General features: G+C 56.1%; 1 protein-coding gene across 1 annotated transcript; it reads left to right on the top strand.

Moving 5' to 3' along the window:
• Positions 1-321: 321 nt before the first annotated feature.
• On the top strand, positions 322-22,942 carry ALDH4A1 (aldehyde dehydrogenase 4 family member A1). Its single transcript, XM_080656530.1, has 15 exons — positions 322-679; positions 9,265-9,358; positions 9,848-9,940; positions 10,072-10,119; positions 10,961-11,116; positions 12,578-12,727; positions 12,801-12,875; positions 14,301-14,488; positions 15,937-16,010; positions 16,708-16,904; positions 17,047-17,094; positions 17,996-18,148; positions 18,925-19,046; positions 19,839-19,957; positions 20,595-22,942. The coding sequence occupies exons 1-15, from the start codon at positions 618-620 to the stop codon at positions 20,705-20,707; spliced, it is 1,692 nt and encodes a 563-aa protein (XP_080512656.1). The 5' UTR covers positions 322-617; the 3' UTR covers positions 20,708-22,942.
• The last annotated feature ends 2,790 nt before the right edge of the window (positions 22,943-25,732 follow it).

The raw sequence follows: 25,732 nt of genomic DNA, 5'->3' as shown, positions 1-25,732 counted from the left end.
AGCTGGAGGCAGGGGCGACAGGCTCATCCTCGGGCCTGCACCCCGCGGGGAGACAGATGGCCGCGGTGTGGCCTTGCGGTGAAGGACGGTGACCACCGGCCGAGGGCTGCCCAAGTGGTCAAGCTGGGACAGCCGCCGCACCTGACGCTCAGGCCTGCGGTCCTTACCCACGGCTACGCACGTGTCCCATTCCCGCTCTCTCATTGGCTCTTTCAGTCCCTCTCGGCCATAGAAGACTGAGACATAATTGCCCTCTGATTGGCTCAGGAGCTTCCATGTGTCATTCTGATTGGCCGATGGGGCTCACGCCCTCTCCCGGGCGCATCAAAGGAAACTGGGTCTTACCATAAAGAGGGGAAGGGGAAACGTGAATATCTCCAGACTTCCCTTTGTATTACCAGGCCCTATGTCACATAATGGCCTACATCACCCTAAAGAAATTTAATTTATTAACATAGATAAATATAGAGGTATTTCGCTTGACCTTGACTCGGAGGACAGCCGAGGTGACCCGGAACCCCCCTCTTTCCGAGGTAGTGCGCTCCGGGCGGGGCAGCGTCGTCAGGTGGCGACCCGGGTAGACTGTCCTGAGAACAGCCACACCGGGAGCTGGGGAGATGCTGCCGCTGCCGCGCGTGCTCCGCCGCGCCCTGCTGGCCCGCCCCTGGAGTGGGGCCAGGTGAGTGCAAACCGGGCCTGGGGAGCGACACTCCTGTCTCCTTCCTACAGCGAGGAGGACCCCCTTCCCGAACTGCGGCCAGATGGGGTGTCTCGCTTCTCTTCCGGCTCCCGAGCTCCGAAAGTAGCCCCTACGCCCTCGTCTCGCTCCTCACATGGATCTTTCCAATGTGCCCACTGCCCGAGTGCTGGCTTCCCCCTGGGGCACTTCTATTTTTAGTACAACACCCTTTCCTTCCCTCCCTCTGTCTCACACTCAGGACCCACCTCCGGGATTCCCTGAGACTTCCGTCTCCTCTCTCTACCGGGACTTCCACGTCTCTTTCCCTTTTTCAAGTTAAGTTTTGGGCAGAAAAGGGACTCCTTTCTTGTGACATGTGGGATAATATGTGTGGGGTGCTTACAGCGTGCCAAACGCCGTGCTAGGCATTTGGTGTATGCTTTATTGTAAAGACTGAGGGAGTTAATTCATTAACGTACATCAACCGGTGGCAGGCACACAGGCAATGCCAAGTTATTATCGTGATCCTCGTTATCACTTGTATTCTAAACTCCTGTGCGGTAGATATTATTATTTCACATTACTGGTGAAGACTGTAATTTCGGAGTGGAGTGCAAACCCCCACAGTGTGGAGTTGGGTTCCTGGACCCTTGCTCACTCAATGACAAAGGTCCTCAGAGCCCCCCCCTTCTGGGGACTGGGTGGGGAAGGTAGGACACAGACCCTGCTTCAGAGGGGCTCACAGTCTGGTGAGGCTGCCCCCTTATTGGACCTGTGTTCGGTGGGTCTGCCTTTCAGAGCTGGGCAGCCACCCGCCCCCCCCCCCCACATTTGAGTTTTGTTTGCCTGATCCCTAGGACTGTGACCAGCTCTGTCTCCTCTGCTGAGCTAGGCTCTTCTGAGTTAATCAGTGTCCTAAGGGATGGCACAGGGGTGCCCTGGGCAGGGGTGAGTTTCAACACTGCTGTGTGTCCTCGGTGGGTGGGGATGGGGTAGGGAAGGGCACAAGAAGAGGACGTGGGAGAGAAGGGCTCCTCTCGCAAGCCAAGGGTGGGGTCGTACTTGCCACACCCTGTCCTGCATTCTGAAACCGCCCCTCTCAGACTGCAGATGGAAGTCCCATAGAGTTACAGTGGGACCTCGTTTCTTGAACTTAATTTGTTCCGGAAGTCTGTTCGAGAAGCGATTTGTTCGAAAACTGAATACTTTTTTCCCATTAGAAATAATGTAAATTGAATTAATCTGTTCCAGAGCCCCAAATGATTTCCTGTTTCAACCTTTCTTTTATACAGCATATGTCTAATGTACTATTTAATTGATAAATAAACACTTCTTTACTTAAATTTATCCAACCACCCCCTACTAGCCTTAAAGGAATCCTCCAAAATCCTGTTACTAGCTAACTGCTTTTACTTCATCCAATCAACAACAGTTTCACCCATTCTATTGTCGGTGATTGCTGTTTTGTGAGCACTTTCACACCCTTAGCAACATTAGAACTCTTGATGGCCTCTTTATGTTTTAAAATTGTACCAACCACCAGCAACAAAAGTAATTCTCTCCTTTGCTTGTTGCCTGCAAGATGCATTTTGTCATGCTGAGCTTTCAGCATGCAAGGGTTGTCAGGTGGAAAACTGACGTTTTGGTCGACAACCGAGACATTGTTTTCTGTGAACAACTTGGTCAGGAACCTAATTGTTTGAGGTGGGAGACATTTGAGAAACGAGGTTTGACTGGACTTGTGTACAGTACCTGCCATGTGCAGGTGCTGTGCTAAACACTGGAGTGAGGGGTGCCCAGGGAATTGACATGTGGATGGGGACTTCGAAGAGTTCATTTTCATGGGGGAGAAAGACTTAGACGTAAAAAAAACCCCTCAGATATCTGGTAGAAAGCAATCCTTGTTCTCTCTTTTAAAAAGCCTATTGTAACAAAAATGTTTATCAGGCAATCATTATCCCCATTTTACAGATGGCAGACTATCTGCCCACGGGTCACAGCGAGGGATCAAACAGCCGAGCTTGGTAATTTCGGTAATTGGTTCTGTTGTCAGTGGCGGGACTTTCTACAGCAAGTGCGGGAGACTCACAGCTATGGGGCTGCTTGCCTAAATAAACGAGGCATGCGCACACTGGCCCTGGGTTTGACATGCTTGTTCTACAGCTTTTGTTTGTTTGTTAATCCTCACTTGAGGATATTTTTTCCCATTGATTTTTATTTTTTCTTTAGAGAGAGTGGAAGGCGGGGTGGGGGGGGTGGGCAGGCGAGTGGAGGCGGGGAGAGAGAGGAACATTGATGGGTTGCCTCCCGCATGCACCCAGGGCTGGGGAAGGAACCTGCAATCCTTCAGTATGGGCCTAAGCCAGGGGTGGGCAAACTTTTTGACTTGAGGGCCACAGTGGGTTCTTAAACTGGACCGGAGGGCCGGAACAAAAGCATGGATGGAGTGTTTGTGTGAACTAATATAAAATCAAAGTAAAGGAGTGGAGGGGAGAGCAAGAGAACCGGATGGAACAGCCGGATCCGTCCCGCGGGCCGTAGTTTGCCCACGGCTGGCCTAAGCTCTACACTGAGTTGCACTGGCCAGGGCTCTGCGGCATTTTTAACGGGCAGGCCAATACTCAGGTGCACTAAGCCACCCCCCAGCCACGTGCATTTGTTTATTCGCGGTGAATGCACGGGTTTACTAGGCCTATTCAGTCTAAATTTAAAATTATAATACATACAGAAAACTTTTAATTTTAATTATACAAACGTGTCTACGTAAGTAAAAATAGGTAAACTGAATAATTTGTCAATTTTTTAACATACACATTCAGAGAACCTACTTTATCATGTAATGGACTTTCGGCTTTAACAGATACCGCCTCGCCCAAATTAATGTGTTTTACCGAGGTCTTACTGTAACAATACATTTGTAGGTGGATTCAATGAGATAATCACTTAGCACGGTGCCAGGCGTGTTGTCAGTGCTTAATAAATGCTCCTTGATGTTTCCGGGGCAATAAAGTGCACACACCATCCTGCGCGAGGTGCCCCTCCCTCCTGGACCTGCTCTGAGCCCCACACTGTTCACTTCCACTGCTGGCCGCTTATCTCCGTGATAAGGAGGATTAACCTAATCAGGTCCCAGATAACAGCTGCCGAAGCCCAGGTGCTGAATGAAGCTAGAGTAATCTCCCTTCTACTCTTCTTCTTGGCCGTGGCCACCTGGGCCTCAGCCACTGGGGAGCCAAGGGACCTGCACCCCGCCCCAGGTGCTAGCAGGTGCGCCCTGGCCTGGGAGTCCAGTCCTGGGGGCCTGGTGTCCGCTCTGACATTGCCTGTGCGTTGTTTTCAATGGTATTTTTCAGGTGCTAACCCCTGGCTGGGCAGTGTGTCCAGTGGTGAATGGAATGGACACAGGCCGGCCCAGCGGAGCTTACGGCCTGGTGGGAGCGCCGTAATGAGGGTTGTCACCGGTGCTTTGAGGAAAGTGCGGGGCTAATGAGGATCCGAGAGGGACCCGTCCAGTGGTTTGAGGCCGGCCACATGGAGAGTGTCCCATGCAGAGGGGACCGCAAAAATGAGCAGGGTGACTGGATCACAGCGAACGAGCTGGGAGGTGGTGGGGGCGATGGAAATGGTCTGGAGGCATCAGCAGGGAGTCTGGCTTTTTGCTGCAGAAGAAGGGAGAGGCCATGAGGAGTTTTGAGCCAAGTGCTTACTCTGTCTGATGATCAGATTTTCATGTTAACACTGTAACTGTGACTGCGATTTGGAGAGTAGCTTGGTGACAGTGGAGCCGGAGTGGCCATTGCAGTCGTCCAGGCAAAAGCTGGTGGTGCCATGGCCCAGGGTGTAGGCCGAGGGAAACCTGGGAGGGAACTGAGCTTCCCCGTCAACCCCACCCTGCCTCGCTTCCCCTCAGTTTTAAGGTTGCATTGGCTGTCCAGCCCTGGTGTCGCCCATCGCAGGAGATGTTTTGATGTGGCTCTTAAAGATCAGATTCTGGTACCTGCACAGGGTGGGGAGGGGTAGCTAAGGTCTCACACCCAAGCCAGGAGGTCCCCTGGTGAGCAGAAGGGGCACTTCAGGTCGTTAGGGAATCGGAGTCAAATTCAGACTCTGCCCTGTGCCTCCTTCCTGAAGCCAGAAGGCCCAGAGCTGCCCTACGAATGGTCGGGTGGGGTTCATCTGCATCCCAGGCCCAGGCACCTGCTTGGTGGGTACTCGGGAAAACGTGGTGAAAAATGTGCAAGCCTTTTGGACCTCACCTGAGTTATCGCTGAGCTCTTGAAGTGTGGAATAAATGTGAGCTGGATGCATGCATGCATGCATGCATGCATGAATGAATGAATGGATGAATGAACGAATGAACAAACGATGCAGAGGGGCCTTGCAGAGCCTCATAGAGGCCCTAAGTTTGTGAGTGATTCCTCCATGCCTTGCTCTGAGCCAATGGAAGGGTGTTTCTTTCGTGTCCCTGGATTTTTTTTCTTGGCTGTATTCCACTCAGGATGATCTTTGAACTAGGCTCTGTCCCCGAGACTGTACCAGGGCCTGGACTGTCTAGGTTTAGAGAGAGCCCTTGGGGCGTGTGATCCTGAGGTCACAGTGGACCTCTGCCCTGGGGAAGGTACAGTGGGGCTGCAGGATTTCTGTTTCTGACATTGCCTGCGAGGGGACAGGGAAAGGAGAGCTGGTAGCGCGACATTTTCAGCTTCTGCCCTGGGTGGAATGGGGTGCTGTTTATTCCAGCAGTATTTGGTGAGCACCTGGGCCAGCCCCTGATCCTTGGGGTGTCTGGGAACCGATTTGCCTTTGAAAGCCTGGCATGGTGGAGTGAACATCTTGAAAGATCTTTAGTTCCTTTAGAAACTCCTGCCGAAACCGGTTTGGCTCAGTGGATAGAGTGTCGGCCTGCGGACTGAAAGGTCCCGGGTTCGATTCCGGTCAAGGGCATGTACCTTGGTTGCGGGCACATCCCCAGTGGGAGGTGTGCAGGAGGCAGCTGATCAATGTTTCTCTCTCATCGATGTTTCTAGCTCTCTATCCTCTCTATGAAATATCAATAAAATATATTAAAAAAAAAAAAAGAAACTCCTAAGAAAAGGAGGGTGAGGAAAGGCAAGCAGTTTTAGTTCTCACAGGGACCTAGTGTTATAGAATAGTAAAAGCTAGGGAAATTCCAGGAGAAGTGGGGTGGGGAAACTGAGGCAGAGAGTTAAACAGCAGTGTGTCCCACCTAGTAAATCCTATCTTCCCTAAACCAAGGACACTTAAGAGTAAATGGTTTGCACTTGTCCCCAACCAGGGGGTAAATAGCTTAAAACACCCTACTCAGGGAGACATAACAGAAATCCATTTAAGTGCCATTTGCCAATCACACCGAAATTAAGAGAATAAATTCATTTGGGAATATCAGCATCAAGCTGATGAATATTCTCTTGATCCAGCCTTTAAAACCCCCAAAAATGAAGGTCCCAGTGCTCTCCCCCCCCAGGGAGCATGCCTGTGCCACAACCGCCCCCCCCCCCCCGCCCCTGCCAACCCCACACTTATCCCCTAACCTCTAAGGGACCCCATGAGACTTGCAACTAAGGCAGCGGCAGCTCATCCCGGGCTAACCCCCTGAACCTGTTTCCAGGGCCCCCTTCTCCCCCTTTTCTCTGACCTCCCAGTGAGCCAGAGCAGCCCAGCCGGGGCTCCCCTGTTGCTTCTTCTATGCCTCCCCTGCTTCACTGCCCTTATGTGTGTTTTTGCTGCATAAAGTGGTGGATAAATTTGCTGCACGTTGTCTCTTGATTGAAATCTTGGCTCAAGAAGACAAGTGAGGTTCCTCGTCTTGCCCAGTAACACTGGGGTGGGACCTAGGATGACCCCCTCTTTCAGAGCGGAATATGTGCTGAGGTCTCCGAGCAGCTGTGGGCTTTGGTCTGGGATATGTCTGCTCAGAACCTGTGCTATTCCCACCCACAAGGACCGGGGGTTCGGAGAGGGGTTGGGGTGGCCCCTGGCTCCAGCCCAGCACTCGTTCTCTGCTGATGGCGGGGGTGGAGGGGGCGGTTCTTGGCTTAAAGAGAAGCTGGCCGTATCTGACTTACTGATTGGTGGTGGTGGTGTCCTGCTCCTGAGGTCCCCGGCTAGACTCTGCCCCCCCTTGCTGGTTTTTGCTGGCCTCCCTGCTCCCCACCTCACTACAATACGTGGAAGGACCAGTGTGGGTTTTAATTTATTGAGCACCTCTATAGCCTAGCATTAGCTCCTCAGATCTCCATCGTAACCCCACAAGATGGGTGTCAGTGACTTGCCCAAAGTCACACAGCTACTGGAAGGGGGAGGGTGGGGCCTGAGGAATGTGACTGGGCCTGGTGGGTGTGGCCTGGGGGTGAGGAAGGGGGAGAGAGGGAGAAGTCCCTGGGATCTTGGGCCACTCAGCCCTGCCCCTCAACCACACAGGCCCCTTTCTGCTCTCCCCTGGGCCTGGACCACTTTTCCCAGCTCTTCTTAAACCTCCTCCAGGTCCCCGCTGAGCTCGCCTCCTAAGGGAGGCCCTCCCTGACCACCCTGGCTCCACCCTTCTCCCTACTTACTCATTTTCAGGGCCCTTCTGTCATCAGAGTGTTTATTTCTTCTTTTTATAAAAAATATATTTTATTGATTTTTTACAGAGAGGAAGGGAGAGGGATAGAGAGTTAGAAACATTGATGAGAGAGAAACATCGATCAGCTGCCTCCTGCACACTCCCTATTGGGTATGTGCCAGCAACCAAGGTACATGCCCTTGACTGGAATCGAACCTGGGTCCCTTGAGTCCGCAGGTCAATGCTCTATCCACTGAGCCACACTGATCAGGGCTATAGTGTTTATTTATTTATTTATTTTTTTAAATATATTTTATTGATATTTTACAGAGAGGAAGGGAGAGGGATAGAGAGCTAGAAACATCGATGAGAGAGAAACATCGATCAGCTGCCTCCTGCACACCTCCCACTGGGGATGTGCCCGCAACCAAGGTACATGCCCTTGACCGGAATCGAACCCGGGACCCTTCAGTCTGCAGGCCGACGCTCTATCCACTGAGCCACACCGATCAGGGCTATAGTGTTTATTTCTTGCCCGTGTCCCCCACTCGGCAAGAGTCAGCTGTGTGCAGCCAGAGCCTTGCTGTGTTGGTCACCGTTGTGTCTCCGGGGTCCGGAACAGCGTCAGAGATGCAGCAGGGGTTCAGTAACCTCGTAGGGGGGATGCGGGACCTCCCTCACAGCCCCCTTTCTGTGTCCTTCCTCCAGGCCTCCCAGCCCAGCTCTCAGCTTCCACCCACAACTCTTCCCAGTGAGAAAGGACAAAGCCCCCCAACCCTCATGGCCAGGCCTTTCCGTCCTCCTGTTGGGCATTAGCCACCTTCAGATCACTGGCCTCAGACAAGGTCACTCTGAGGCACAACAATACTGTGTCATAGTTTCGTCTGAGCACAGACGAAAACAAGGTCACCATGCCACCCCCCGAGTACCAGACACACCCCCTCTTGCTAAACGAGGGGCTGCTTCCCCCCAGGTGTTCACTCTCCCTCCTGCATCGAACAGTAACCCCACTTGTCCACCTGCAGGTGCGTTCCCACTGGTCTCTGGCTGGGAACGTTGACACCAGAGGGAGATGATACTTGGGTTTTGCTGGATTCAAATCCAGGTCTCCTGATCTTGGTCTTGAATTAGCCATTTTCCTTTTAGGACCTAAGTTACCTTATTTCTATAATGAGGCCCTGGTGAGAGCCATCCGGTGGGCCTATCCATGACGGATGGGGGGCAGTCTCCAGTCTAAGGAGCCCTGTGTGGGTTAGGTGCCTTTGTCATTAATGTCCCCATTTACAGATGAGGACACTGAGGCCTGGAGGAGAAGTCCCACAGCTGAGGCTCCAGCTCTGGAATGACTGACTCTAACGTCTTACCCACATGTCCTCCCACCTCATGACCCCACCCCCCACCTCAGGGTGATGGCCATTGTGGTCACTGATCAATGAGGTCACAGGTTCCAGACTGAATAGGGGCACCAGAACAAGGAGATCTTGAAACTCAGTGCCCAGGAACCAGACCCTGAACCCCAAACCTGCCCTCCCTCTCTCTGTGAGCGGAGCTCAGGGCACTCTTCCAAGTTCCCGCCCGGGTCTTGGGCTTTCCTGCTCGCCCTCGGTTCGCTCTGTGTGCTGGGACTCAGCTCTGGGATGTCCTGCCTCTTCAGCTTAGAGGAGGAGCGGCTGGGTCTGTTCTGGGATCAAGTTTGCCTCGTGGGGACACGCTCCCCACGTATAAACACTTAAAAATGCTTTCGCACCTCTGGATTTAAACTCCAAACACGTGGGTTTGTATGATTACTCTCACTTTCTAGTGTAGACACAGGCTCAGAGGAGGCAGCTCACGTGCCCAGGGACACACAGCAGGACTGGGACTTGAACTTGGATTTTGCACCCCAAGGCCTGTCTCGCCCCCCAGTTCTATAGTTGCTCTGGATTTCAGGATTCCGGGCCAGCCCAGGCTCCCCTGTTGGAGACCGGGTCTGTGGTGGTCTCTGCTGACCTGCCACCTCTCTCCCTGCCCTTGCATCCAGGCTTCGGTGGAAACACACATCCTCCCTGAAGGTAGCCAACGAGCCTATCTTGGCGTTCACCAAGGGCAGCCCCGAGCGAGATGCACTGCAGAAGGTAAGGTGCGGGGCATGGGGAGAGACAGCCTCAGCAGCCCAAGGTGCTTCTCTGTGCTCAGCCATTACCCTCCTGCCCTGCTCCCAGCCCCAGGTCTGGGGAGGGCTGTGTGTCTGGAGCCTGTGAGAGGCTGGGAGCAGCCGGGTGGCCTCAGTGCTGGTCAGGAGTCATATGCTCACGTAACTTCAATGCTCTCCCATTAATTGCTAGTATTTTAAAACTGAGATTCCACATACATTTCAGGTGCCGTTTTTGAATCTTTTTAACGGGGAAACCTGTCAATACTGGCCTCGCCTTTCTGCATGACAGGAAGTGACTGAGGAGGGGCTGCATCCTGTCCCCCCAGGGAGCACACGCTCTCTGGCCACAGCCCCGCCGGCTGCCTCCTTGGTTCTGGTCCTCCGGGCATTGCATTAGCAGACCCTGCGTCGGGTTCTAGGTGGGAGAAGGGGAAGGAAGTGCCCATCTGACCTCTTGTCCTCTCCTCAGGCCTTGAAGGAGCTGAAGGGCCGGACGGAAGCCATCCCGTGCGTGGTGGGGGACGAGGAGGTGTGGACCTCGGACGTGCAGTACCAGGTGTCGGTGAGTCCGATGGGTGGGCAGGGCCGGGCCTCTCCCCGAACCTGGGGTCCTCGGGCAGCACTTGGAGAGGGGCGGTCAGTTTACATGGCACCTCCTTCCTGGGCAGTGACCTCACTCTTCTCTCCTTTCAGCCCTTTAACCATGGACACAAGGTGGCCAAGTTTTGTTATGCAGACAAGGTGAGTGCCTGGCAACTTTGGGGTTGGGGTGCTGCCCTTCTTCTGTCCTGCTAGTTTCAGACTTGGAGGTGGACATCAGACACTGCTTCCCGCTGGCGTGGGGGGTGGAGTATAGATGGGACAGCTGGGAGTGGGAGTCCCTGGGTGGGTGCCTTTAACAGGGCCAGGCATGCCAGGGTTAACTTGAGCCTCGTGGGGGCTGCCTTGATCGGGGCTGGCCATGCTCTTGCCATGGGGCAGACCCTGACGTGGGGCAGGTGGGGGTGGTGGGTTCTGGAAAGCTGGGTCAGGGAAATTGGAGACATCATGGATGGTAAGTCAGACGGCATTAGTATCATTGAGAGGGGATGGGGTCACCTGTGGCTCGGGGTCTAGGAGTGAGCATCCTGTGGCAGTGGGGCAGGTGGCATTGGGGATGCCGGCAGCAGGTGTATGTCTCAGGCTGTGGCTCTGACCTGGCCAGGGCAAGACCAGCGCCCTGACCTTGAGGGCTGGTGGCTCTGGGTGGTGGGTTCAGGGGCCCCAGGCCCCAGGATTAAGGTGAGGCCCCGAGGAGGCCACAGGAGAACGTGGTCTAACAGCTGAGGGACTCAGTGCCAGGTGCTGGCATGCGGACCCAGCTGGCAGGTCAGACTTCTCCAGACTGGCAGCAGGACAGGTTCCGCACCTGGGGTGGCCTGTGGCAGTGGGACACAGTAGACACTGGGGAGGGGACACTGAGGGCCCAGGGAGCAGGGCCTTCCCCGGGTGGAGCGTGACCTCCAGACCTCTCCTCCCTCGCTCATCCCCCTGGGACCCTTCCCGCTACAGAAGAAGCCCCCAGCCTTGTCCTCTTCCTTAGGCCCTGCTCAACAAAGCCATTGAGGCCGCCTTGGCCGCCAGGAAGGAGTGGGACCTGAAGCCCGTCACAGACCGGGCCCAGATCTTCCTGAAGGCAGCAGACATGCTGAGCGGGCCGCGCAGGGCAGAGGTCCTTGCCAAGACCATGGTGGGACAGGTGAGGTGCCTGCGGCCCAGCTGGGGGTGGGAGGCAGTTGTACCCCATTCGATTCGGCAGTCGTCAGCTGAGCAGTTCTGGGTGCCTAGACCTGCTCTGCTGGCTGGAGACTCAGAGATGTCCTCGAGGGACAAGGCCTAGGAGAGGGGACACACACAATGTTAGACAAGGTGGACTGTGCTAAACCTGCGTGTCCGACCACGGAAATGCCCCTTCCCCTCCTCTGTCCGCACCCTAGCAGGCCTTTGTCGTGCTTTGCCTGAGTGACAGTCGCTCTGTGCAGTCCTCTAGGCTCGGTGGGACCCTGCACCCTCAGGTTTCCCCGACACCCCAGCAGGCTGCTCAGGCTTACAAACCACCGAGATCTCCCACTGAGAGGCACGTCCCAGATCCTGAGCCCAGCCCCCAGGGCCCTGCAGTTCCCACCTCTCTCCAGCTCGCCAGCTGCTGCCCTTCCTGCCAGGCCGTCCGCCTGTGATGATGCCAGTCTGGACCTGGTGACATTCCTGGGCACCATAGGCGTCCCATATCCCCGCCTCTGCCTGGTGTCACCTGCCTGGAGTGCTTGCTCTCTTCTGTGCCCCGTGAACTCCTACCCATCAAGGGCCGGCCCAGATATCACCTACACTGTGAGGCTTCCAGAACCTTCTCTGTCCAAAAGGCTCAGCCTGCCCCCTAGCACGCTGTTCATTTGTCAGTTACAGCTCAGTTCGCAGTGGGGTGGAATGACTTCCTATGTGTCTGTTGCCCCTTTACAAGCTTTTGGGGAACAGTAATCACGTGTTAATGTTCTCCCTCTTTCTGGGCCTTGCATCATGTCTTCCTGGATAGAGGTGTTTTGAGTGAGTGTATCTGAGCCAGAGTGGCTGGGAGGGAGAAAGCGTTAATTTCACCATGGGCAGGAAGGAGCCTTTAGGGGTTGGTCAGCCCAGCGCTCTTCCTGCAGTGAGAGCTCCCCCTGCTGCACAGACGTGGTATGACAGCTCCACACCCTGCCAAGTGTCCTGATTTTCTCAGTGGCCCCTGGGTGTCGTCACGCTCCGAGTGTCCCAGGTGAGCCACACCTGGGCAGGAAGGGACACACAGATTTAAGTGCCTTTTTATGTGAATACTCAGAGAGTTGTAAGAAGCGCAGTGGCCGAGCAGAGCAGGGGGCAGTGTCTTAGCTCAGCTTCCTTGGCTCCATGTCCGAGCAGGGCGAGCAGCTGCCTGTGTGCCAAGGTGGGAAAGGCCCATTTTTGCTGCCCACAGTCCTTTCCCCACGGCTCACATTCACCATCGGGAACGACAGACAGTCTAAGGAAACGTTCGCAGTCACAAGGCCTCCTGGTTCTAGCCCAGCTCCCCTAGCGAGGGCACGTATTTACCCTGCGGCAGGAGTCACCGTGGGCACAGGGTCCCACGTCAGGGCCAACGGAGGCAGGTCTGCCACTGCTGATCCCTGGCCTTCCCGCCTCGCAGGGTAAGACAGTGATCCAAGCGGAGATCGACGCGGCGGCCGAGCTGATCGACTTCTTCCGATTCAACGCCAAGTTTGCCGTGGAGCTGGAGGGGGAGCAGCCCATCAGTGTGCCGCCCAGCACCAACAGCGTGGTGTACCGGGGGCTGGAGGTACCACAGGGGCAGGACGTGCGGGGGCTGCTGGAAACCTTGAGCTTGGCCTCACCACCTCCTCTGTCTCCAGGGCTTCGTGGCAGCCATCTCCCCTTTTAACTTCACTGCGATCGGCGGCAACCTGGCGGGGGCGCCGGCCTTGATGGTGAGATATGGGCCGCGGGTAGGGATGGTGGGAGCTCAGCACCATTCCCATCTCAACAGAGGAAAGGTTGCACTCGAGCCCCTGAGGTCCCAGCCGTAGTCATGGTGAAGCACAGAGGGTGGAGTGAGTGTGGGGCCGTGGAAAGGCTTTGGGGTCAGAGGCTGGTTTGGGTCCCGGCTTGCCCTGCTCTAGGTGACCCTATTAAGCCTCCACTCTGCTCTGAGGCAGTTTGCTCATCTGCAAAGTGGAAGCAATAGGAAAGCCTGTGTACAGGGTTGTGAGGATCACGCCGAACGCCAGGCAGGTCTGGCCCTGTGCAGGCTAGTCTGTGGTGACGGGTAGTGATGGTGATGATTGTAGCTCACCTTTGAATGCTTGCAATGTGCTGGTGACTTAGTTGTCATGGTCGTATGGTGAGCTTTTTTTCATCCTCACCCAAGGAAATTTTTTCCATTGTTTTTTATAGAGAGTAGAAGGGAAGGAGGAGGGGAGAGAGAGAAACATCGATGTGGGTGAGATACATCGATTGTTTGCTTCCTGCATCCACCCTGACCAGGGCCAGGGATTGAATCCACAACCCTTTAGTCCACAGGCCAACACTCTAACCACTGAGCAAAACTCCACTTAGTTTTTTAAAAAGTGTTTTTATTGATTTTTAGAGAGAGAGGAAGGGAGAGGGATAGAGAGATAGAAACATCAATGGGAGAAACGTTATTGATTGGCTGCCTCCTGCGTGCCTCTCTCTGGGGATTGAGCCCGCAACCCAGGCATGCGCCCTGACTGGGAATCAAGCCGGTGACCTCTTGGTTCCCGGGTCAGTGCTCAACCACTGAGCCAAACCGGTCAGGGCTCCACTTAGTTTTAAAGGGTGAAGCTGACCATCGTCCTCATGAGCTTCCTGTCTGATGGGGCAGACGTGGCCCTGCCTTTGGAGGGCCTGGGTGTCTGGGAGTCGTAGGAAGAGGGCTGACAGTTGTCGGGGGCCTGGGCCCAGGCAGGAAGGCTGGGTGATCTGGAGGATGCTCATGCACAAGGCCATCCCCGTGCCTCTGCCCACAGACAGATGCGCACATGCCCAGACGCCCACGTGCCCTTACCAGGACACGTGCAGAGAGAGCCTTGTGTGCACTTGCTCAGCCACACCTGTGAGCACCTAGCAACTCAGAAACACCCAGAACAGAGCTGCCCGAGGGTGCTGGCGGGACCAGCCCGTGCAGGCTTCTTGAGGAAGGGCGCCTCGGCTGGTGTGGTGTTGGCGAGGGCTGTTAGAGCATAATGCCTGGCACCTGGAGGTGTGGTCGGGTAGGGGACATCCTGGCCTGCACAGGGGCCTGGTGGTTCCAGGGGAGGGATGACCATGCTTCAGGGTGGGTGGAGTCGGGGCTGGTGGCCCTGGCCTGTGTCATCATTGTGCCTCCCGAGCAGGGCAATGTGGTCCTTTGGAAGCCTAGCGACACGGCCATGCTGGCCAGCTACGCCGTCTACCGCATCCTCCGGGAAGCTGGCCTGCCCCCCAACATCATCCAGTTCGTGCCAGCAGACGGGCCCACATTTGGGGACACTATTACCAGCTCAGAGCACCTGTGCGGCATCAACTTCACAGGCAGCGTGCCGTAAGTGCTGGGGCGGGGCGGGGGGGGGGGGGGCGGGGCGCGGGAGGCGGGTCGGGGGGCAGGCAGGGTGCTTCAGGGAGGTTCGCCTTTCACCTCTGCCCAGAGCTGGGCTGTGAGGAGCGAATGAGACGGGCATGTGACGAGGTCTGCCGCTGACCGTACTCACTTGCTGTGCTGCTGTTGGGGAGCCACTTCCCCTCTCTGAGCCTCTGTGTCTTCACTGTCCTAGTGATGGCTCTGCTGCTCTGCACACAAGTCACTCTACATAGGACAGGACGACAGGGCCTGAACCCGGGTGGAGACCGTGGGAATGGAGAAAGCAGCAGGCAGATTCGATCGCCTGTCTGTGGGGTTGGGGTGGGGAGTCAGCAGGAACATCCATTCAGGGCAGGAGGCATTGTTCACAAGGTGGCACCCGGAAGGCCCAGCAGCGGAGGGTTAGGGCAAAGATGAGTCACATGTTGGTTACTTAGAGTTTGGGGTGCCCACGGACCATCTGGAGATGTCAGAGTCAGCACTGTGGTCCTCCCGGGTGACACCTGCGGTGGCTTCTCTCTGCTGGCCTCTGGCTCCCCCACCGCTTTCCTCCAGGGTTTGCCGGGTGGCATGGCGGCATTAGAATTGCTGATGAGGGCCGTTTCCAAAGGCCTGCTCTGCGGGCGCAGACCCGCGGAGCCCTGCCTGTTAGCGGGCGGAGCAGGCTTGGCCCCCATTTGCCATGCTCTGATGAGCAGAGGCTTAAAGGTGGGAAAGTCATAAATTAGTATTAGCTACTGTGTCGCCGGCTCCCTGGTGATTAGCATTTTTATTGTTTTGTGGTGCTGGCGTTGGTCACACTCGGAGCCCAGGGAGGAGGCGCCCAGGGAGGAGGCGGGGGCCTACGCTTCCTCTCCCAGGATCCTCCTCAGTTTGGCCTCTGGAGCCTGGGTGCTGGGAGGGAGCGCCCCATGCAGATAGTGACAGTGTCCGTCCGCCACCGGGCACCTAATGTGCTGGCCCTGTCCTAACCCTGGACTCATAGAGTGAATCACAGAACAGTCCTGCCGTGGGATTGCTGCCTCCAGTTCCCGGATGAGGCACAGAATTTGAGGCTCAGAGAGGTTAAGTAATGAGCGAAAGGTCACACAGCCATGGGTATCTGAGTCACAGCTTGAACCCAGTACTTCCTCCCCCCTCCCTGGTCTTCTCTGCACCATCTTGCCACCAAGGCTCCCCTTGCTACCTCCCCGTAGGCCTGGGATGCTGCCCGTATCCAGCTGCCACCACCTACTGGGTCCCCCACCACCTCTGCTGGGACCCCTGCTCGCCTCCGGGGCTGCTGACCCTGGCGTTGGTTCCTCACTTGGCTTTTCTGCCCCTTCTGGTGGGGACTGTGCCCCACCCCCCACGACCTCACCCTCAGATACCCGAGCTGGCTCCCTAATCGCCACCCTGCCCTCTGATTTCAGCACCTTTAAAAACCTATGGAAGCAGGTAGCCCAGAACCTGGATCGCTTTCGCACCTTCCCACGCCTGGCCGGAGGTAAGGGCCCCTCGCCCTGCCCCCTCCCCGGTGGCTCCAGGGACCCCTCCCTCTCCTGGCCATCATGAAAGAGGAGGATAGGATGCAGCCATAGGTGGGGTAGTGCTGCAGGAGCTGAGCCCTGGGGGGCCATAGGTGCGGAACCTCTGCTCTGGCAGGCACTGGGGGTGTGCAGAGCACCTGTGCCTCAGGATGCTTTTTTCATTCATTCATTCATTCATTCATTCATTCATTCATGCCTCAGTCATTCAGCAATTTAAGTGCCATGAGTAGGGAAGGAGCCCTGGCAATTGACATGGGTGGGTCCCTCTCCTCTTGCTGGGTTGGAGGGGTTAGGGGAAAGCTTAAAGAAAGCTGTGCCACTTCTGGGAGGGGAGTGGGGGCCTAGGATTCTATGGGCAGAACCCTGGCCCCGGCCTCAGTTATTTCGTCTGTATAATGGGGGAGTTGGTCCTGATGACCTCTGATGCCCTTCACCCTTGGGCGTCAGTTTTTTATCTGTAGAGTGGGAGATTAGGCCTGGCTCATCGGTTTCTGGGATCTGTCCAGCTCTCACTCTGTGCCTCTCCTGCTCTCATACGCCTGGTATGGGGGGCTGATCACAGGGCCCCATGGACAGGTGTAGGTAGTGTGGTGGGCCCCTGAGCTGGCCGGAGGAGCCCGCTCCTTCATTCGTTCCCTACCCTGGCCCCTGTAGAGTGCGGTGGGAAGAACTTCCACTTCGTGCACCGCTCAGCGGACGTGGACAGCGTGGTGAGCGGGACCCTGCGCTCAGCCTTCGAGTACAGTGGCCAGAAGTGCTCAGCCTGCTCCCGCCTCTACGTGCCTCACTCGCTGTGGCCTCAGATCAGAAAGCGGCTGCTGGAGGAGCACAGCAGGATCAAAGTGGGCGACGTGAGCGCTGCCTCCATCCCTGCCTCGGCCCAGCGGGGGGCTGATGGGATTGGAGGGTCCCGTGGGGGGGCTGGGGGTGCAGGAGGGGCCTTCCTTTGTTGGGGCCTGTGGCAGCTCAGTCTCTGGTCTCCCCTGCCTGCAGCCTGCAGAAGATTTCGGGACCTTCTTCTCTGCAGTGATTGATGCCAAGGTACGGGCTGGAATCCAGTTGCTCCTGGGGGGCTGAGCCTGGACTGGGTGGAAGAGGGAGGAAGAGAGATAGGGGGCCTAAATGGGGGACAACCCCGCCCCACTGCTTCCGGGAAGGCAGCCAGATTGCCACCCTGCCTCCAGCTTGGTAAAGGGCAGAATCCTCCAACCAGAGAACTCGCCTCCTGCACACCCTGCAGCCAAGCGCAGCAAGCCCCTTTAAGTGCATATTCATACACAGAGATGCAATCAGGCCTGCATACCTGTGTGCATAAACCTAAACGTGTGCACGCATGAACATGTTCATGTGTAGGCATACATGTCAGCTTTCCACAGAAATGCATACACATTCATACATGCATATCTCCATACATGAACAAAGCCACCCATGTGTGTCCATGCAAAGATATTCATGTATATGTTTGTGTTTAGAGGCACATGTGTAGGTCTTCATGGATAAACATGTGCATGTTACAGGCATACATATAAGGGTGGGCAAAAGTAGGTTTATAGTTGTAATGTAAGTAATACAATAATTAATCGATAATACAAGAATAAACTGTGATTCACGTACTCATAATTGTAAACCTACTACTGCCCATTGTGTATATCTACGTGCTTTAAGAAAGCAACATGGCCATGCATATGCCCAAATACATGTATGTCACGTGTGTTTGGTTATATTTATATGTGAATATATACCTGTAGTTCTAACACACACAAGCATTCATGTCTGCCCTTGTCTCTGCCATGGCTGGTCTAGATGCTCAGGGCCCTCCCCTCCCCCTTTCAGAATTCAGGTCCTTCTGGAACAGGTGTGTTGAAGTGAGTGTATTGCAGGGCTGCTGCTGGGAATGGTCCCCTAGCCTGTCTTTGACACCCTTCCTCCCTGCCCCCTGCAGTCCTTTGGTCGCATCAAGAAGTGGCTAGATCATGCCCGTTCCTCGCCCAGCCTCACCGTCCTGGCGGGCGGCAAGTGTGACGACTCTGTGGGCTACTTCGTGGAACCCTGCATTGTGGAGAGCAAGGACCCTCAGGAGCCCATCATGAAGGAGGTGACTGGGCGGGTGGCTGGGAGCACGAGAGGACAGCCTCCCACTCAGCACAGCACACACAGGGCCCTTGCCCGTGGTTTTCTCGGGGCGTATCCCAATTACAGTTGAGGAAAGGGAGGCCCTAAACAGCGAATATCACACCCAGTGAGAGCAGAGCCAGGCCTTGAGCTCAGGCCTCCTGACCCCAAACCCAGTGCTGGCCCTGACCCCAAACCCAGTGCTGGCCCTGACACCCCGGCCATTGTCATAGCACTTCCATTGCCCACGCCCCTGCAGCAATCTTCTCAGCTGACATTGACCTGCTCAACTGTGGCCGGCCGCAGTTGGCCCTTGATTGAAGTGAGGGCTGTATTATCAGTCCCATTTTACAGATGAGAAACTGAGTTCCCGGGAGATTAAGACACCTTGGTGGCAGCAGGGACAGTATATTGTAGGGCAGTTCCTGGACCAGGTGTTGCCAGGACCCTACCGTTTCCATGGGCTTGGGCCCGTGCCTCTGCGGGTGTGGGTTTGGCTGGCAGGGGCCCAGAAAGTGTCCTTGGACCTTTTGCCATGGTGAGATGGGGTGAGCAAGGCAGGAGCTGGGCATGGTTCTGTCCCGGAGGGAATCCAGAGGGACACTGCGTACGCCTGGCCCTTCTTGCAGGGGCTAAGGTGTGGACTGGGGCCTGGGGACCAGAACTGAGAATAGAGGCAGAGGCCAGAGCAGGCTGGGGAGCCTCAGGGCGCTAGTCCAGGCTGACACTGACCTTGGACTTCTCTCACTTCTCTCCCAGGAGATCTTCGGGCCTGTGCTGACCGTGTACGTCTACCCCGACGACAAGTACAGGGAGACACTGCGGCTGGTGGACAGCACTACCAGCTACGGCCTCACGGGGGCAGTGTTCGCCCAGGATAAGTGAGTGGCCACAGCCCCTCTGCTCTAGTCCTGGTATCCTGTCCACACCCTGGACACTGCCCTTCTGGACATGGGTCCTAGTAATAATGCCGCCCCTTGCTTTCTGTCCACTCCCCTCACCTCACCCCTGGCTGGCAGGCAGGCCTCCCAAGCGCAGGGACCCAGGGGCAGCCTGGCTCTTTGTTAAAGTGCAAGTTCTGGGGCCCCGCTATCAAATTTGGATCTAGGGTGGGCCTGGGAATGGGAGCTTTTGCCCAGCTCCCCGAGTCTGAGGGGGCCCTGCTACTCGAGGGCATCGTCTCTGCTGCAGAGTGGGACACGGGCTCAGGCTAGGGTGCACTGCTCATCTTGCAGAGGCAGGCTTTGAACCGGTGCCATGATATTCATCCTGAGCTTTTGCTTTTTCCCGCCTCCATGGCTCCCCTTGTCTGCCTCTAGAGAGAGGGGATGGAGGTGGGAGTGGAACCTGAGGGGCAGGCTGGGGGCTTGGGGTTCCCCAGTTCCCGAGGGGCAGGAAAATTGGACCAGGATGGGCCACTTCCTTGAGTGTGTGCTGCCTGACCCACACCCTCAGTCCTTGCAGGAGCCCCACGAGGGGCCGTGAAACCCCCTTTGCAGAGGGGAAGATGAGGCTCAAGACCTTGAGTCACCTGCCCAAGGGCCCACAGCTGGTGGCTGGCCCAGCACTGCCCCAGGCTGGGCCTAGTGCTCACCGGGATAGCCAGCCTGGGCTGGGGATGGAGGCTGGACCTGGGCTGGAGCAGTGGGTGAGCTGGCTGCCCTGCCTCGTAGGGACGTTGTCCGGGAGGCCACCGAGATGCTGAGGAACGCTGCCGGCAACTTCTACATCAACGACAAGTCCACTGGCTCGGTGGTGGGCCAGCAGCCCTTTGGGGGAGCCCGAGCCTCTGGTGAGTGGGTCCCTGTTTCCAGAGGGGAGCCACGTTTCTATGGGAGACTTGAGAGCCTTCATTTCAAGGGTGTTAAGAGTAATAAGAACAGCACTGTACTCACCCTGAGTCCTTCAGCAACCTCGTGAGCCAGGGTGCTAAGTTCTCCCCATTTTACAGAGGAGGAAACTGAGGCACGGGGTGGTGAAGTGACTCGCTCAAAGGCACATGGCTAGGAAGTGGTGGAGCTGGCATTGGACCCAGCTCCCGCAGTCTGCACCACCACGGTCCAGTCACTTTGGTCCAACTCCCTCCTACTTAGAAGTGGGGAAACTGAGGCTCAGATTGGGCTGGTGACTTTCTAAGATCCCAGCTGCCACCCCTCCCCTGCCTCCAAGACACCCCAGGCAGGTGGGGCACATGGATCCCAGGTGGGGCACATGGATCCCAGGTGGGGCACATGGATCCCAGGAGTGTCTGCTCACAGTTCCGGCCCCACCCGGCCTCCCACTAAGGATGCCCCTCACAGGTGCGTTTAGGAAACTGGCCCCTGTGAGCACGTTTTGTTTTAGTTTAAATGCTGGTGCCCCATTCATTCCGTCAGCTCCTCCCCACGCCTTTCCCTCCTGCCCAGAGCTGTTGCGTCTTTTTCCCACAGGAACCAATGACAAGCCCGGGGGGCCCCACTACATCCTGCGGTGGACGTCGCCCCAGGTCATCAAGGAGACCCACAAACCTCTGGGGGACTGGCGCTACTCGTACATGCAGTGAGCCTGATCGGCGCCTCTGCCATCCACCTGTCTGTCCGCCCAGGTGACTGACCTCGGTGCACTGGGCCCACCCAGCCCCTCCACCCTGCTCCCCGGGTTGGGGGGGTGGCCCCTTTTCTAGAGCCAAGGGCTGGCCCCCAGGCCCCCACTGGCCCGTATCTTGGCCTGTCCCACGTCTCGGGGTCAGGCGCCCAGCCCTGGTTTGATCCTGCTGGGAAGGGACAGGCGTGCTGCTCCTCATCCCATCGGCCGTCCTAGGAAGTACATCTCAGAGGCTGACCTTGGTGCCGGCTGGCTCGCCATCTTTTCTTCTCTTTCTTCTGCACTGTGGCCCAGTGGTTTAGCAGGGCTGGGCCATATAAGTCCCACAAAATCATTTGGTCTGGCCCTGCCAAGGCGTTAGGAGTGAGTTAATTAAATGTTTGACCAATTATAGCAGGCTAATTTTTAAGTTGATAATTTTGTATGGCCCACGAATGATGTTATAAATATCCAAATGGCCCTTGGCCGAAAAAAGGTTCCCACCCCTGGTTTAGGGACTTGGGGAATGACATTGGGGCAGCTCCCGACCCCTTGGGGGAAAGGAGGCAGCTCTGGGCCCCTTGGCAACCTCATTACCCACAGGGGCTCCTGGCCTTGGCCCTGGCGTCTCCAGGGCTGCAGGTGTGGGTGTGACCAGGTGGTCTGCAGGGTGCCAGGACGCTAGCTGACCTTGCCCTCTTTGATCTGGGTCATCCTCCTTGCACACTAGCTCTTTGCCCAGCCACATGAGCCAGAGGGTACCTGTGCCTGACCTTAAGCCTTAGATGCCCATGTGCCTTTCTCCCGGGCTCCCGCATACCCATGTGATTCCCGGCCGTCTCCATGTGGTGAGGCTGGGGGGCCGCTGGAGGCCACCTGCCAAGATGTGGGACATGCTGGTCCTTCCTGTTGGGGCTGGGATTTTGGAAACTGGCTGGGCCCCGCCTCCAGGACGGCCACCCTCAGCTGCGTCGGCCTGGTTTCCCTGCGGGAGCTCAGTTCCCACTGGCTGTGGTAGCACAGGCCCAGGTAGATGTTGCTCCACTATCCCAGCCCCCTGAGTCCTACCCTGGGTCCCCATCCTGCCGGGACCTGGAATTGCCCATAGAATCTTCTTCCTTTGCATGTGAGTGGCCCTGCGTGGACTGGCCCTCGGGGGGCCTGTTCTTTGTGTGATGCAGCCCATTGGTGGACTCACAACTAGGTTGGATGCTGAGTGGCCAGGGATCTGTAAGGGGTGACTTTGGAGAGCACTTTTTAAGGAGCCGTCAAAGTGCCGGGCCCTCCTCAAGGATCGCTGTCAGGGGCTCCCCACAGGGTAGGGTGGCCATTGCCCAAGTGCCATGACCTCAGACTGGGCCAGCAGTCAGGGGCGAGTGCTGATGCCGCCTGGCAGGGTGCGGGTTCTGCACTGTTTTCTACAAGGCACCTCTACACTGTGAGGTGCCATGGGACTTGCCCTGATGTCACCCAATAAAATACCTGTTACTTAATCAAATCGGTCTTTCTGTTGGGGTCGGGGGACAGCTTCTAAGTCTGATGGCATTGCCAGTGTGTCATTAGGTGTCAGGAGTGCGGTGTGGTGGAAGGAAGGGCAGGCACTGATGTATGGGAAAACCCGTTGCGGGTGGTGGGAGCTCTGGAGCCAGATGGGCTGGGTTCAAGTCCCAGCTCCAAAAAGCTGTGCAACCTCTCTGACCTTCTGTCTCTTCATCTGTAAGATGGGAAAGTAATATATGTATACCCACACAGAGGTTGTCGTGAGAATTAAATGAGTTACCGATGTAAGTGTTTAGAACAATGCCAGACACAGAATTCATGATTCGCCAGCGTTACCCATTTACCCATTGTTGTAACAACCACTGTTATGTGCTATGATAAGTTTACATGCCTGGATATTTTAGTTAAATGTTATTCTAGAAGTTTCTGTGAAGGTGTTCTTGGATGAGATTAACATTCAAATCAGTGGACTTTGAGTAAAGCAGATTAACCTCCATAATGTGGGTGGGCCGCATCCAATCAGTTGAAGGCCTTAACAGAAAAAAGACCGACCTGCCTTGAACAAGAAGGAATTCTGCCAGGAGACTGCCTGTGGACTCAACCCCAACTCCTCCTGGGTCTCCCGGCTGCCAGCCTGCTGGCAGGATTTGGATTTCCTGACCCCACTATCTTGTGAGCCAGTTCCTTACAATAAACCTGTGTCTCTCTGTGCCTCCGTTTGGTCCTGTTTATCTGGAGAACGAGAATAACGTGCCAGGGACTTTGTTTCTCACAAGCGCCTGAGGAAGCAGGTGCTGCCGTGCCCCCGTTCTGCAGATAGGACAGTGCAGAAAGGTGAGGGGCCTTGCCCAGGGCGTGGCATCACTGGAACAGAAGCACAGGTCTGTCCAATTCCGGAACCCGCTCTTTCCTCCCCGCAGATGTTCACACATGGCGCTGACTGCCTTGCAAAGACCCACTCAGCTGCCAAATGACATGAAGGGAGCGACTGTGGCCTCTTAGCTTAAGCCCAGTTTCTGGGTCCAAGCCCACCTGGGCCAGCTGACTTGGAGGGGGACACGTGAGTCCTGGTCTGTCCCCACCCACAGATAACGTATAAGGGCTGCTCCTGAGCCACACTGACACCCTGTCCCAGGTCCAGCAATCTGGGCTGTTGGCATGGAGGATCTCAGAGCTCTGGGAGGGGGATGGAGACTACCCTTGGCAGAGCCCCCACCCTGCTCACCCAGGGGCTACCACTGATTCGTCACCCGGACAAAGTGTGCACCCAGTGCCCAGGCTGGGGCTTATGGAAGTTAAGGATGGCTGCTGCATTTTGTAGTCCTTACTAATGTTGTTGCATGAATGGAGTGGCTTGCTCAAGGTCACACTGAGACAGCAGAGTTGGCTGACCACTGGCTACTGGTAAGTGCATTAGCTACCTAGTTTCATGGAGCCTTGACATTGGCCTTACTAGGTAAGGCACATCGGGGTGTGATAGTTACTTCAATCAATCATCTGTGCCTCAGTCTCCTCATCTGCGAAATGGGAGCCATAGAATGCACCTTTAGGGCTGCCATGAGTATCTGAGGATGTGACGTCAGCCTTGAGCTCAGGGCCCCAGCTGGTTTGCTCAGTGGATAGAGCATTGGCCTGAGGACTGAAGGGTCACAGGTTCAATTCCAGTCAATGGCATGTACCTTGGTTGCGGGTTTAATCCCTGGCCCTGGTTGGGGCACATGTGGGAGGTAACCAATGAATGTGTCTTTCTCACATTGATGTTTTTCTCTGTCTTTCCCTCTCCCTTCCACTCTTTTTTAAAAAAATCAATGGGAAAATATCCTTGGGTAAGGATTAACAACAACAAAAAGTGTGCTAATCTAGGTGCACGGAAGCAATGGATAGGGCTTAAGGCAAAAATAAAGCCTTGAGCACAGTGCCGGGCACATAAGCTGCGTTCAGGTCCCCGTGGATCTGTTTACTACGCTGGCCTCCGGACAGACCACACAGGAACAGGATGGATGTGGGGTGGGGGAATGAATGGAAATGGCATGACTCTGTGAAGAGGATGGGTCTGCACCCTAATGCTTCCTCTGGACCCCCAGGAGCTCCGAGTCAGCCTGTCAGCCAGGAGCTGGCACAGGTGACCTTCATTTCCTTAGAGTTCATGCCTGACCGGCCGTTTCTGGAACAGCGGTGGTGTGGACATCCGGCCTCAGTCAAATGGTTCATGCTCCAAGCCCGGACCTGCAGCTGGGCCCCGGTCACAGAGGGAAATGAAGAGACTCCTGGGCCGGCACGGACATGGGGACTTACTGTGGCGACCATGCAAAGAGGCCTTGGGCACCTGGTCGGGTACTGGGCTCTCAGGAGCCACCAGCCCGCTGGTCTGGGAAACGAGGGAAGGCAGAGGAAATGGAGCGAGCAGTGGCTTGGAGCCACCGCCTGCCCTAGCTAAATGAAGACGAAGGTGCCAGGTGGGGGAGGGCAGGGTGAAATGGCAGTGGTAGAGGAGCAGCTAGAAGTCGGGGACCTGGTGGAGCAGGTGGTAAGGAGCATGAGCTGTGAAGTCCATAGACCAGGGTTTACCCCCGGCCCTCCTACTAACTAGCAGGATGACATTGAGCTGGTCGGTCCACCTCTGGCCTCCATTAGGTCTTCCATAGATGGCATTAGGTTCCTGAGCCTTGGTTTCCTCATCTGTACAATGGGGACAAAATCCTTCCCACAGCTGTGCTGAGCAGACGTAATGATGTTTGAAAGCATTGCAGAGGCTCCATGCAGGTGGCTTCCCTTCCCTTTGGCTCTTCTTGAGCTTGTGGTCATTTTGGAACCTCCAGATCCTTTTCTGGTTGAGACACAGCCTGCTGGAGGTCACCCAGCCAAGCGTGGTGAGGAGGCGTAAGTGAGTCTCTGGGTTCAAGTGGAGTTTCTCCTGCAGGCCTCAGCTGACCCTTAGATCCCCAACCTCTAACCTCTCACAGGCTGGGCCCCCTGAGAAGTGGCTCTGAGGACTCCCCGGTGACCCTCCTCCGAAGTGTCTGAACCAAGTCAGCTGGCCGAGGGGGCCCATCTCCCAGACCTTCTTTGGGGAGGTCTTCCCTACCACACCCTAAGCCGGATTGGAGCTGGGTTTCCGGCTGCCTGGCTTTGCCCTGGATGAGGGAGCACTGGTAGGAAAGAAACAGGTGAGCAGGGTGGGGAAGGACTGATGCAGCCCCCAGTCCCTGGGGTCAGGCCCCTCTTGGGCGTTCCTCCTGTGCTCCATGGGAAGGGAGGAAAGATATTGAGGGCAGCCCCCTCCAGCCCCACTTTTCCCTGAGCACCTCAGAGGAGCAGACGCAAGGCAACGAGCAGCTTCTCCAGGGCCCCCCATTTCCACCGCTGCCCCCACCCCATGTACTTTGCATAAGTTTGTCATGGCTCTCTGTCACCTTGGCAACCAGTGGCCACACGGGTGTGAGCATGGGGACCTCGGGCCCTGGACTGAGCCACCAGGGCATGTGCTGTGTGTGCAGCCCTGAAG

The sequence above is a fragment of the Plecotus auritus genome (genome assembly GCF_963455305.1).
Source record: "Plecotus auritus genome assembly, chromosome: 2".
In the NCBI taxonomy this organism is placed as follows: domain Eukaryota; kingdom Metazoa; phylum Chordata; class Mammalia; order Chiroptera; family Vespertilionidae; genus Plecotus; species Plecotus auritus.
Note: the sequence above shows the minus strand (reverse complement) of the source record. Positions and strands in the feature narration are given on the sequence as shown.